This window comes from Mya arenaria, chromosome 7 (genome assembly GCF_026914265.1).
Source record: "Mya arenaria isolate MELC-2E11 chromosome 7, ASM2691426v1".
Lineage (NCBI taxonomy): Eukaryota > Metazoa > Mollusca > Bivalvia > Myida > Myidae > Mya > Mya arenaria.
Window position 1 is genome coordinate 16169422 of NC_069128.1, and position 12870 is coordinate 16182291.

Genomic DNA, 12870 nt, shown 5'->3' on the forward strand with positions numbered 1-12870 from the left:
AAGCCAATGTAAAGGTTCTTTCTGGGTCATCTAAGCCAATGTAAAGGTTCTTTCTGGGTCATCTAAGCCAATGTAAAGGTTCTTTCTGGGTCATATAAGCCAATGTAAAGGTTCTTTCTGGGCCATCAAGGCAGTGTAAAGGTTCTTTCTGGGTCACATAAGCCAATGTAAAAGTTCTTTCTGGGCCATCTAAGCCAATGTAAAAGTTCTTTCTGGGCTATCTAAGCCAATGTAAAAGTTCTTTCTGGGCCATCTAAGCCAATGTAAAAGTTCTTTCTGGACCACCTAAGCCAATGTAAAGGTTCTTTCTGGGCTATCTAAGCAAATGTAAAATTTCTTTCTGGGTCATCTAAGCCAATGTAATGGTTCTTTCTGGGTCATCTAAGCCAATGTAATGGTTCTTTCTGGGTCATCTAAGCCAATGCAAAGGTTCTTTCTGGGTCATCTATAACAATGTTATGGTTCTTTCTGGGTCATCTCAGCCAATGTAAGGGAACCCATTGAGGCCTGGACTGAAGTTCGTTGATGATAACCATAAGCTGTTTGGACGCTTTTACAATGTCGTCGTTGATTATAACAGCGTCAAATAGATGTGCATATTTGTCCTCAATCTTCGCGCCTATGCTTAACATGTCGGTAAAATCTTCATCCTGAAATAAAGATTTTATAGCATTGATGTATTTTGATCGATTGGTTGAAGCTTACTGCTTACATTTGTAGTTAGGTTTAAATAAACTTGAAATGCGCTTTATAATACATAATACAGTATATCAAATGCAAATTTTAAGCAGAATTTAAATATATAGCAGACAGTTATTTCAACTTGCACAATTCTAAAAGACAGAAAGGATATTTAAATGCAAACAATACTCAACCTTTATTTAGTATATCGACCTACAACATTTAACTTTAAGGGGCACTCTTATTCAAAATCAATACATACACATGTATAACAAACATACATTTTGAGTGATACACCTTTAACTTCTTACTAAATAATGCATTTATGGAAAATATTAATTTATGATAACAAGATTGTAAGCGTGTATGTAATAGCTGAAAACGCAAAAAAAAATAATAAAATGATTGGTGAATGCTAAAATATTTACAGTGATCTACTATAGTCTCATAGATAGAAATACTATGTTTTCTGCACCTTTCCTTCAAATTAAACTCGGTTATCCTTCTTAAGAACCATTCGACATTTATTCATCTTTTCTTGGTATATCAAAACAATTGTATTAATTGAGGTAAATCTTATTTGGGAGTAAGCGTGTGTCTTTAATGGATAGCTCATGAAAGCCTTGGGACTTATTGCTAATGATCAGGTCCATACTAATAAAATAATATGAATACAATGGGAGCAACAGGGACGAGTCCAGCAGTAAAGAAATCTTAATTTTTAAGCAGAAGCATGAAAATTTTAAATATACTCTGCAAAAGGCACCCAAGGCCACAAGGCATTAGGGGGTCGTTTCATCTTGAATCCTAGGAGCATGTTTTTAAACAGGAATACTGCACTGTTTTATTTTTTTAAGGAACAAAATTGTTCCAAGAATGCGTGAGGTAATACCACCATTCCCTTCGATACATAATACAGAAACAACAAACTATCGTTAAGTTTGGATTTTGCATTTGAATGGTCAACATTCCGTATTTAAACAACACTCCACTTAATGTAGTGTATCTATACTTTATTCTTTATATAGCTTTTGCAAATCTTAAGTTCCAAAAATTGAGGATTTCCATTTTGTATTCCAATGAAATGATTTGTTAATAACCTTTATTTTTAAATATCAGTTCGAGCATTTTAGAAAACCGACACAGCACAGTATTCCATATCTCCTCCAGACAATGTGAACCTAATTCTCCAAGAACACTTCAAAGGCATTCTCGGAGGGAGACCTGTTGAATAACAAACATATACCTGAAGCATGACAACACCCTGAGCTTAAGTCTGTTCATTTCTAACCAATTTTAACGTTAAATACACGGTAAAACCAATTTAAGCACTTCTAATGAGCTAACACTAAAACGCCATTTAAGTGGTATTACCTGTTTGCATTTGTTCCCCATGAAGTTAAGACAAATATATCACAAGTATAGACTTGTATGGGTAAATTAACATGTGGAATACGCCTATTTACTTGGCTATTAAAAAGGGGTATCATGATGGCAAAAACATACCGTCATCAATCTTGTGACGCCACCTTCCATCGTTTTCATGGCCTTGTTCTGCCTGCGGGTCATGCGTAGGACTTCCAATGGCGGAGGTTTCACGTAGATTACAAATGGCTTAATTTCGGGTGACCGAAGCAGTTTCAGCGCCTAAACGTAAACAAGTGGGACAAATAGATTATGAACGAAAACAATAATAACCCACCATTAATCTTGTAGCGCCCTCTTCCATCGTGTTGATGGTTATGCGGAGTTGAAACCATCGCGGAGCCAATGGAACCAAATCTTCTTGCTATGCCGACTGTATAGAAAGGCAACATTCCAGCGCAAACGTTTTCAAAAGTGAGGGAAGGAGGGGTTGCACTCGGCATTTATCCAAGTTAATGTTTAATACTTATATTGGAGAAAACATGTGCATACCAAATGACAGAATGGACAATAATTGTGTACACATATAAGCTTAAACGTTCGTTGACGAGGATCCCTCCCAAGTTGCACCCCTATGTTGCACCCTATGCTGTGCCCCCTACTATAAAGCCAAATCCTGGACCTGCCCCATCCATATAGCCATCTCAAGGGCTGGCAGTCATTCGTTTTTTTTTTATAATATATGGAAGTCGGGTAGGATAATTTGTAACTAAATGTTAACTATTTCAAAACTAAACTCAATAATGCTGTGCATACCTGGCTATGTGGAGATAGGAGACAAACATTGCCGGATGCTATCACAGATCGAATGGAGGCGTAGCTGGTGCCGTACAAGTTGCCTTTAAATTCACCGAACTCGACAAACCTGCCAAATGTAATAATTCCGTTATAACTAAATACCATTGCTCATATTGACAGCAAAAGATCAATTTGACAGCGCATGTTACCATACTGAGGAATTTTATATTAAAACACAGTTTAAATATTAAAGAATACTTCATCTATAAGGGTAAGGGTTAAGGTTATGTATCGCCTAATAATTATCTATTTTCCGACATTATTGGTTCTCGCACTGATTTTCTAGTTGCTCAGATCGGGAAAGAAGACCTGACATAGTCTGAAATGATTTAAATGTGTAAATATTATCAGAAATATCAAGCCCTCTGAGCAAAATCAAGGTGTTGACTGGTTGCTTGTACGTTGTAAAATCTCCCTACGTGTTTCATTCCTCACTGGAATATACATTTAAAACAGGAAATATCCATTTTCATAATCGTTCCAATGTACATGGTAACAGGAGATGTCGTACCAACACAAACTCGCACCCCTTTAACATCGATCCAAGATGTGTATTAAATAAGACTCGTTAGATTAAGACCAATCTAGGATGTTTACTATACAGGAATACTTAGATAAAATCTTGTATGTTTATTTAAGATGACTCGACTCCTGATGTGAATATTGATCCAAAATGTGTTTTGAATATGACTGCATAGTTTAAGACCAATCTAGGTCTAAAATACTTATTGAATACCACTAGTGTGACAGGGTGATATTTTATAGTATAATGTAACCTTAGTTAGTTTACTTTGGGATTATTAGAAGAACAGCTGTTTTCCGGTTTCATTTTAGAAAGTACAGATTATTATTTACAGTAGTCAAAAGTATCGAGCTATATCAGCTCTTTAGAAGCTTTTGCATCATAGATTAATATTGCAATAGATTGCTAAGACATTTATCTGGATGTAGAGATATGTAAGTAGGATGTAGCGTTTGTGTGTTGTTGTATTTCTGTCTTTATTCGTGATAAATAATTTGGGTTTCGTCTTTGACGATCACCCTGGGCATATTCATTATTTAAATATATATTATATATTATTATAAAATATAATGTATATCACATTCTGAGACATTGTTATTTTTTAATTGCAGGACGTTTCATCTTTCATCGTCCTTCACCACTATACAGCTATATTCGAGTTGATAGTTCTGTGTGCAATTATGCAGGAATAAACATATCGAACTTACCAACTTTTGTCTACACCCAATCATTATTTAAAATGAAGTAGGCGCAAAGTTACAGTAGTATTATAGGGATGAATCTTAGTTGTTTTTAAACACCGGCCATGGGCCTAGTCTCATATAATTTTATCATTCTCATTGGACTGGTCTATGTAAAATGGTCATTTGATTTTATGTCCAATAAAGCTCTCAAATCTTACTCATTAGATTTAATCAATCTAATATGTGTTTTGCTTTTAATAAAAATGAAAAAAACTATTATATCCCCTAACCTATGATTAATGATTCCTCTCTCCATTTCCTCTCTCGGAACAAAATAGTACTCGCGACTGTCCTCTTCGTGGGGTTTTCGTCGGCGGCTTGTGTCTACAAATCGAGAACACACTGTATTTGACCTATTAAACAGGAGAGCTGTGAAAATAGTACCATTTTAGTTGCTATAATGCTGGGTATGGTTTAAAAATTAAAATTTGGATATTCGATGTACCATTTTGTAAAAATTAAGATGCTTGGTGACCACATATATATTCATTATCATTTGAAACGTTTTCATATGTAGATAAATATTAAACATGATGCCGAAAATAATATCGCAAACAAGCTATTTTGGTCTTAAAAGATTGGAAAGAAAGCGCCTGACTTAAGTTGAAATAATGGACAGAAATATATATTGGTGACTTCATCTCTATCGTTTTATATAGAGTATCAACAGATTCTTACACGGTACAACCTCTCTGAAAATGTCTGGTTCGTAGGAAATTAGCCGCCTTTTTAGCTCGTTCCTTCCTACGCCAGGAGGACCTGGAAGAGATTAATTTGAACTGAAGAGTCAGTTATGAATACCCTTAATGTATTGCAGTGTCAATAAGAGCCATATCTTTGTAAGTAATGTATGGACATTTAATCACCAGGATTACACAACGTCACGGTCTTGCTGTAAAGGGATTAGGGATGGGGATATACATAAAGTTTGTTTAGTGGTAAAATGAGTTAAATAACTATACACCTATCAATATTTGGCCACATCGGAGAGGGACAAAACTACTGTAAATAATGTTATCAAAATCCCAACACTGGCGCAAAGAGTGTTGTCAAAAGCACATGGATGAAGATGTTCCTTATGTAAAAATATCTGCCGAATGTAAACCATCCATTTTCTTTCCTGGGAAAATAGTTTGGCTAGTCTGTCTGGGATTTGTCCAGTGTCTTTAATCACCTATGACAGTGTTGCCACCCCGAGCCAAAGGTTTAACATAACACGATGCCCTCACAAAGATGCAAGATAATTTAACATTAACTATACGGCATTAACATTTCCAATCAAGTTTTACCATTACCAATGAGAACTACTGGACGGAATACGCCTGTTTTTGGCTGGAACATCTCCACTTCTTCATACGTTGGTATATCTTCTAAGTCATATTCTGAAAGCATTGTTAGTATAATTATGATTATCAGTACATTCGCTGTTTAGTACTTTACTTATACTGTTTGTAACACGTACTTTTCCCATGAAATGCTTCTACAGAAAAAGGAACTCGACCAAAACTTATAATTATTATATTATATATAAATATTTTATGATCGTTGATGTCCTAAAATAATTCAAACATGTTTATCAACATGCCTTACTTGTTAATAGATACGATGTACGTTCATATACATGTATAAAACATTGTGCACACAACATAACGTTACTTTTTTAATTTTGCGGAATTAATACCTTTGGTGATTCTTGAAATAAAATATATAAGCGTAACAAACTAGTAGAGGCGAGATACCTCTACGCCGAAGCACGGGTGTACCTCCGCTATGTTGGGCCTGATACATTGTTTTCTTGACACGCCTGGCTCGGGGCACCTTTGGGCTGATACGACAAGGACTTGTGCCTCCTGAAATGTGAAATAAAACATTTAAAGGCTAGTAAATTCACAATTGTCTTCTTAACCCGTCTGACTTGATGGTATCTTTGAGCTTATATGGCACGGGCTTGTGCTCCTGAAATGTGAAATAAATCAAGTTAGACACTAATTCTTCACAAGGGGCGGGTGTAACTCTGGTATGTTTGGCCTGAAACATGCTCTTATTGAGCCGCGTGGCTCGCGGTGCATTCGGCTTTATTTAGCAGGGGTTCGCACCTCCTGAATAGTAAAATCAAGCATATAACAAACTAGAAGATTCACAAGGCGCGGTTTTACGTCCGCTATGCTGAGCCTGATGCATTGCATTCTTGATCCGCCTGGCTTTGGACACCTTTGAACTAGTACGGCATGTTTTTCTAAAAGAATCATTGATATTTAATCATTGTTTGTTCCTCCTACAATATGAACACCGCTTTGCTGTGCCAAAAACATTGTCGTCTTGACCCGTCCGGCTCTTGGTTTCTTCGGACTTATACGCCGTACTCCTGAAATGTTGAAAGTGCATTGGGTTTTCACTATGCTGGGCTGATACATTGTCTTCTACTACTCGCCTTGCTGTTGGTGCATTCGGGTTTATGCGGTATATACTGATTGCTTTTGTTGTAAAATAAGGATACAATTAAGTTTCCTTTTTTGCCAATATCATCATCATTTCGTCTCTGTGGGTAGTCATCCTTACGTATACCATACCTTGCTTTTGTAATATTGAAATATTCCAACCACTGATACAAAAATGATAGATCAGTTAATGACTCTTAACAGGTTTTATGTTTAAATAGTGTTTAGTTATATTGATTACATTATTATTATTATTATTATTATTATTATTATTATTATTATTCCATCAGACTCACGCGAGGAACGGCCGGAGCAATAACGGAGATCGTCGTCGCTATGGTAACGTCTGATTATTTCATTCCTGGAAAAGAAGACAGTAAATGTTTATTCTAAATACCTTTCAATCGCGTCTTACCTAATCGTATTCATATCTAACATTTTGCTTTACATTTCCTTTAATTGTATGCAAAAGTGTCTCCCAACTGTTATATTTGACTTACAATATTGTATTATCATGGCTGCTTCTGTAACAGTGTTACATTATATTCAATTTTATGATTTCCTTATAAAAGGAAATCGTATATGTGCATTAAATAACTGCATTGTAAAATAGTATGTATATACATTAAAAATAGGTCAGACCTGTCTTTCAAAATAATTTCGCCTCCTAAGATAATAACGTTGTTGAGTGCAGCGTTGAGAATATTACGCCTTGCGAAAAATCTTATAACACAAACATTGACGAACGCATAGATTTCGACACTAATGCTCTATATTTCAGTGCATACAATTTTATTGTGATTAGTAATAAAGAACAATAATTAGACAGTCAGTGTTATGTGTAAATATAAGGACCCTAAATGTTTGGTTTTATAAGATAAGATATATTTTAATCCACTGAAGATCATATGGCATTATAATGACTGGTCAGTCAGCACCGAAGGTTTATATGGACCGAGGTGTTAATTAAGTATATTTTCGGTCCAACGGTCGGAGAGTTATTAACCCCGTTTGTCCCGATATTTCCACATTATCCGTGGTGTAGCGTTGTATATAATTACATTCATAATAATCTTTACCTTTCCTGGAGTTGTCTTGCGGGTATGAGCCCCGTACGACCCGTCCTCTCCCCCTCTTTCTTCGCTTGCCACCACCAGGGATCATCCTGTGACACTATATGGAGGACATCCCCTCGACAGAAAGCGAGCCCCGCTTCTGGACATGGGTTAAGGATATCGTAGAGAGGATTGTAGTCGAAGAATGCTCGTACCCGCATCTACAGTTAGTAAAGATATATGGAATATAAAAGGTCTATGTGGTACATATCCTCGACGAAATCGAGGCCCGCCTCTGTGCTGTGGTTAAGTACGTCGTAGAGAAAATTGAAGTAAACGAATGCTCGTATCCGCATCTCTGATAAGAAACAATGTTAGGAAAATAACATGTCTATGACTTATATTATATAAAGCACATCCGCTCGACCGACCAGATCAGGGGATAAAGGATATTGCAGAGGGGAATGTAGTCGACGAATATTTGTACTCGCATCTAAAGGTAGGTCTTTGAAATGTGAAGGACATGTCTTTGACAAAAAAGCGAGGCCCGCTTCAGAACATGGGCTAAGAACGTCACATAGAAGGTTGAAGTCGAAGAAAGTTTGCACTCGCATCTTATGGTTAAACATGGCAGTAATTAGCATTTAAATGTTAAGAATACGATTACTAATACAGGTCAATGAAATGTCAAGGACATCTCCTCGCCAGGAGACAGAAGAAGAGTCCGACCTCCAGACAAGGATCAACGACGTCATTCAGTGGATAGTGGTCGAAAAGTTCTTACCTGCACCTAAAATGTTTGAAACAAGATGTTCTAGGATATAATATTTTTATCCAACGAAGTTGCTTGTGCCTAATGTACAACCATTGCGTATTATTTGGTATAACATTCATGTAGTATGATTTGAACTGAAGTAATTTCATCATACTTATTGAGCGCCAATATATTATTGGCGATGGAAGTGTCATATGATACCAATTATTTTCCACGAGTTTTCAAAAAATTTTTATACAGTAAACACCTTGCCGAGTGGATTTAAAGTGGTATCATTGAAATAGTTATTTATAATTGACCAGTCGCCAAAGCAATTGCTTATGATTGCCAACTGGTCAATTTCTCAGACGTGGTTAATTTACCTTGCTCTCCCTCAACGTAATGAGTCTGTGGGTCCCTGAGTTGATTTTCATTGAGATCGTGCCAGACATCTTGCCCTGCAAAAATTTCCGCCAAGAATAAGACTAATCAACCATCATTGTTAATCTGTACATTACAGTAAGGCACATTGCTCTGCATAAAATACCGCCAAAATAGGATTGATTAACAATTGTTATCCAGAACTGCTACTACCGCAGGCCACATTAGGTGGCTGTCAAAAGACGTACACATTACATTATTTGGCAGTTTTTTCAGTTCACATCATTCTATTCTTGTATAATTAAGATTAAGCATTTGGTGGAACATTAAGTAAGTTGTTAGGCTGTATTTATAGATAAAGATAAAGAGTAGTTTGTAGCTCTATTTCCGAATGAGGTATAAGGAACCAAATATACCGTTATATATATTATTTTTATAGATAACTTTTGACTTTTATATGAATAAATAGTGTATTCACCTCCCTAGAGCCCTGATCGTAGGAACCGTTTTTACTACCTGTAAATACAAATAACAAACTTACTAGCATATTCACAACCTCATCTGGTGTTTTGTCTCTGATGCTCATTCCCGCCACCTCCAAAATTTCATCTCCGACATGTAACAGACCTGTAGTGATTTTTGTATTTGTTAAATGTCACTGTTTCATCGTATTTATGGTTTCGTATTTTAAACATTCAAGTACGTGTATATAAAGTTTTTTTGAAATATTGAGAACAACAATGCAACACATGTATGGATTTTCTCAAAATTACACATGTATATTCATTATTCAAAGTTGACTGATAAGGACCTATATACTGTGTTTTAAAAAGAAAGGTTTGTAAAATGTCAAATATAATTTAATTTGTAAGCAGAAAATTCTAATTTTATACTTAACCACAGCCTTTTTAAAGATGTGAAAGGTGAAGTAGAATAACACCTTTGTAACACCAATATAACATAACCATCGGTGGTGCAAAGATACATTCGGAGCTCCTCGGCCATTTTTATCGAAAACAACCTCGGATGTATGCCTGTACATCAGTGGAAGTAGTTCGTAAATTTTTGAATTATATCATTAATTAAATGTTGTGTTTTAGAGTTGTATTTATTGATCTAAGTTTAAATTGATTGCCAGTGGAGTGTATTATTGCAAACATAATTCAGATTCCAAAGAGTTAAGTCATAAAGTTTAACTGCTAAATAAAATTATAAAATTACTACGCGATCTACTTGCAGCGGACTTAAACGTACCACATTTTGAGTATGTAAACCGTCCAAATACATCCGAGGTTGTTTCCGATAAAAATGGCCGAGGAGTTCCGAATGACAAAGATAATCTGATATTGCTTATACTTTTACTTTTTAATAACATAGACAAGCTAAACATATATCATTATCTTACCGCTCCTATCTGCCGCCCCTCCTAACATAACACGAGCTATCTGCAGACTTCCGCTTTCATCGTTGTACTGAAGTGTTGCGCCCTAAAACAAAACAAAACATTAAGGAATTTGTATAATGACGTAGTGTGTTTCTCGTTAAACCTTGAACCTTTTCCCCCTAAAATTGGTTATTGGCAACCGGGCTTGTCATAATAGCCTTCAATTCATTATTAATTAATCTACCTGCAACAAATTTTCATTGTGTACATTTCCGAGTGAAAGATTGTCTACAGGAGCAAATTTCATTGTTTAGCACCTCAAATGTGTTGTTGTGGATTAAAAGATTGTCTACAGCAGAAAGTTTCATTGTTTAGCACCTCAAATGTGTGGTTGTGGATTAAAAGATTGTCTACAGCAGAAAGTTTCATTGTTTAGCACCTTTAATGTGTGGTTGTGGATTAAAAGATTGTCTACAGCAGAAAGTTTCATTGTTTAGCACCTCAAATGTGTGGTTGTGGAATAAAAGATTGTCTACAGCAGAAAGTTTCATTGTTTAGCACCTCAAATATGTGGTTGTTCAAAACATACACTCTGGAACTTTTAAAACACACGCTTGCTAATATCTTTGTCTTGTGCGTTTAATAAGTGCAACATGTGAAGAACACAAGCATAGCAAAACTTGTAGGAGCAACATGTTTTTGTTGTCATTTATGTGTTTTTTATGTTTCCGTTCATGCATACTGAAAGACTATGTCCTCAATTGAATATTTTGTTGGATGATAAAGTCATATTAACATGCAAGATATTCCTTCTTTGGCATCTAATTTATGGGGCTTTTTCTTCTGGAATCAAAATGTACACAAATGGTTGTGACTTTTAGTACATGCATTAAACAGTCGAACCTCGTTGGCTCGAACTCCCATGGACCGGCGAAAATACATCGAGCCTCAAAAACGTCCAGCCAAGCGGGAATGCTTACATTCACCATAAAGAAATCGGTATTTTACATCCAGTTCGAGCCAACGAGGAATTCGAGCCAAGTGAGTTCGAGCCAACGGGACTCAGCTGTAGTTTACATACTAGAGGTTCACTCGATTTGATTAGTTGAATCATCGTCACGTGACCACTTCCATCATTAGGAATCCCGTTTTCCTCGTTAAACTCGGGCCCGAGCGTTGGTCCAAAGTTCCGTGACGCGATCATGTCGTGGCAGTAGAGAAGGGCTTGGATATTTGGCTTTGAGAGTATTTGCAGCAGCTCTCGCACAAGAGGATTGTGTCCAGCTGACCTGATGTTGCCATACACCTAAGGTATAATCATTGTTAATAAAATATATTGAAGTAATTCAGAATAAAATGACAAAGTGTATGAAAAGTGCAAAAAGCCCAAATGTCTACAGCATTTAACGTATAAGACTGTTTTCACTACTCGCTACAAGTTAAAATCAAACAATGTTAGGCTGAAAATAACATGAATGTTTAAGTATTTAATAGTTATGATCAATTACAATGATTAACACTTTTCCATACATGGACTTAAAGCCATATTAAACGACCATAAGAACTGTGACCTAATTTACTATGATATCAGAATAATATTGCCAACTTTCGCGTAATTCAATTTTGTGTAGGTATTGTTAAGAGAGTATTGCTTATTGAACGCATAAGTTTAAAAGTTAAAACTATTTACAACAATAACATACTGTAGCTGCAATGCCGACAACGGCCCGTGTGAGCGGACTGACTCGGCGACATTCTACCATGTACAGCTTCCGGAATAGCTGAAATACATTTCAGAAAATAAGATTATGTCATACATATATATGGCTTCTGTAAATGAGAAAGAGTCACTCCATTCTTTTGAACGATGATTTTAGATATTCTTCAGTGATCTCTTTGGTTTGAAGTCTTGAATATAAAACTCAAACTCCCCAAAAATATGAAAGGTAAGTCAGAAAATCTTTAAAAGAATTATTTGGCATTCTTCTTCTTGAGTTTATCCTGTTACCCAAAACTATAAATTATATGCTTAAGAACATCTATACGAACAGTTTTAACGTCACTTATATTGTTAAAAGCCTAACATGATTCAGTTTTAACTTTTAAAAGGAAGCATAAATCAAACAAATGCTAAAATATATTTTTCAAGGCAATTAAAAGGTTTAGTGTCGAGGCATAATAAACAAATAGAGCAGGTCGGAAAACCGGAAACAAACACAAATTTGTACGCCTTAGTGAAGATTGCAACATTTACCTGACTGTATTCTGTTGAAAGACAACTGCAATATTAACCCACCTTCATCAATGTTTGGGTATCGTTAGCTCGAAAGAATTTCCGGAGAAAGGCAATATGTTCTCCAGGGACCTCGTATTCTGAGTGAAGGGTTGGAAGCCCGCCAACTATCTTGTGTGCATCTGTGAAATAATTTAACATTAATCAATGGTTGATTCATTTACCCTTGTGTCCAGCTGGATTAAGCAAAAAATGATTCACAATGGAATTTTATCTTATTATTTGGACACGATATGTAGCTATATCATGCTCCAACATAAATGACGCAACGGCATTGGTCCAGTACTGGTAACGCGGTGACCCCCTACTTTTTATAATGGACCACCAGATTTATTTCGTTCCAAAATGGCGTCTATTTTCCGATTCCGATGAATATTCCGATAAATAAATAACAT

At 35.9% G+C, this 12870-nt stretch overlaps 1 protein-coding gene across 1 annotated transcript in view; it reads right to left on the bottom strand.

The window, feature by feature from the left end:
- Positions 1-461: 461 nt before the first annotated feature.
- LOC128241654 (MAGUK p55 subfamily member 7-like) overlaps positions 462-12870 on the bottom strand; it is a 29134-nt gene continuing 16725 nt past the window's right edge. Inside the window, exons 2-16 of the mRNA XM_052958677.1 lie at positions 12479-12597; positions 11886-11963; positions 11264-11488; positions 10204-10285; positions 9340-9425; positions 8801-8875; positions 7688-7884; positions 6905-6969; positions 5910-6020; positions 5466-5552; positions 4849-4929; positions 4401-4494; positions 2863-2971; positions 2188-2328; positions 462-650 (exon numbers count right to left, since the gene is read on the bottom strand). Of these exons, the coding sequence (XP_052814637.1) occupies positions 474-650; positions 2188-2328; positions 2863-2971; positions 4401-4494; positions 4849-4929; positions 5466-5552; positions 5910-6020; positions 6905-6969; positions 7688-7884; positions 8801-8875; positions 9340-9425; positions 10204-10285; positions 11264-11488; positions 11886-11963; positions 12479-12597 (1727 nt within the window). The 3' untranslated portion in view covers positions 462-473. The remainder of the gene's footprint in view (positions 651-2187; positions 2329-2862; positions 2972-4400; positions 4495-4848; positions 4930-5465; positions 5553-5909; positions 6021-6904; positions 6970-7687; positions 7885-8800; positions 8876-9339; positions 9426-10203; positions 10286-11263; positions 11489-11885; positions 11964-12478; positions 12598-12870) is intronic.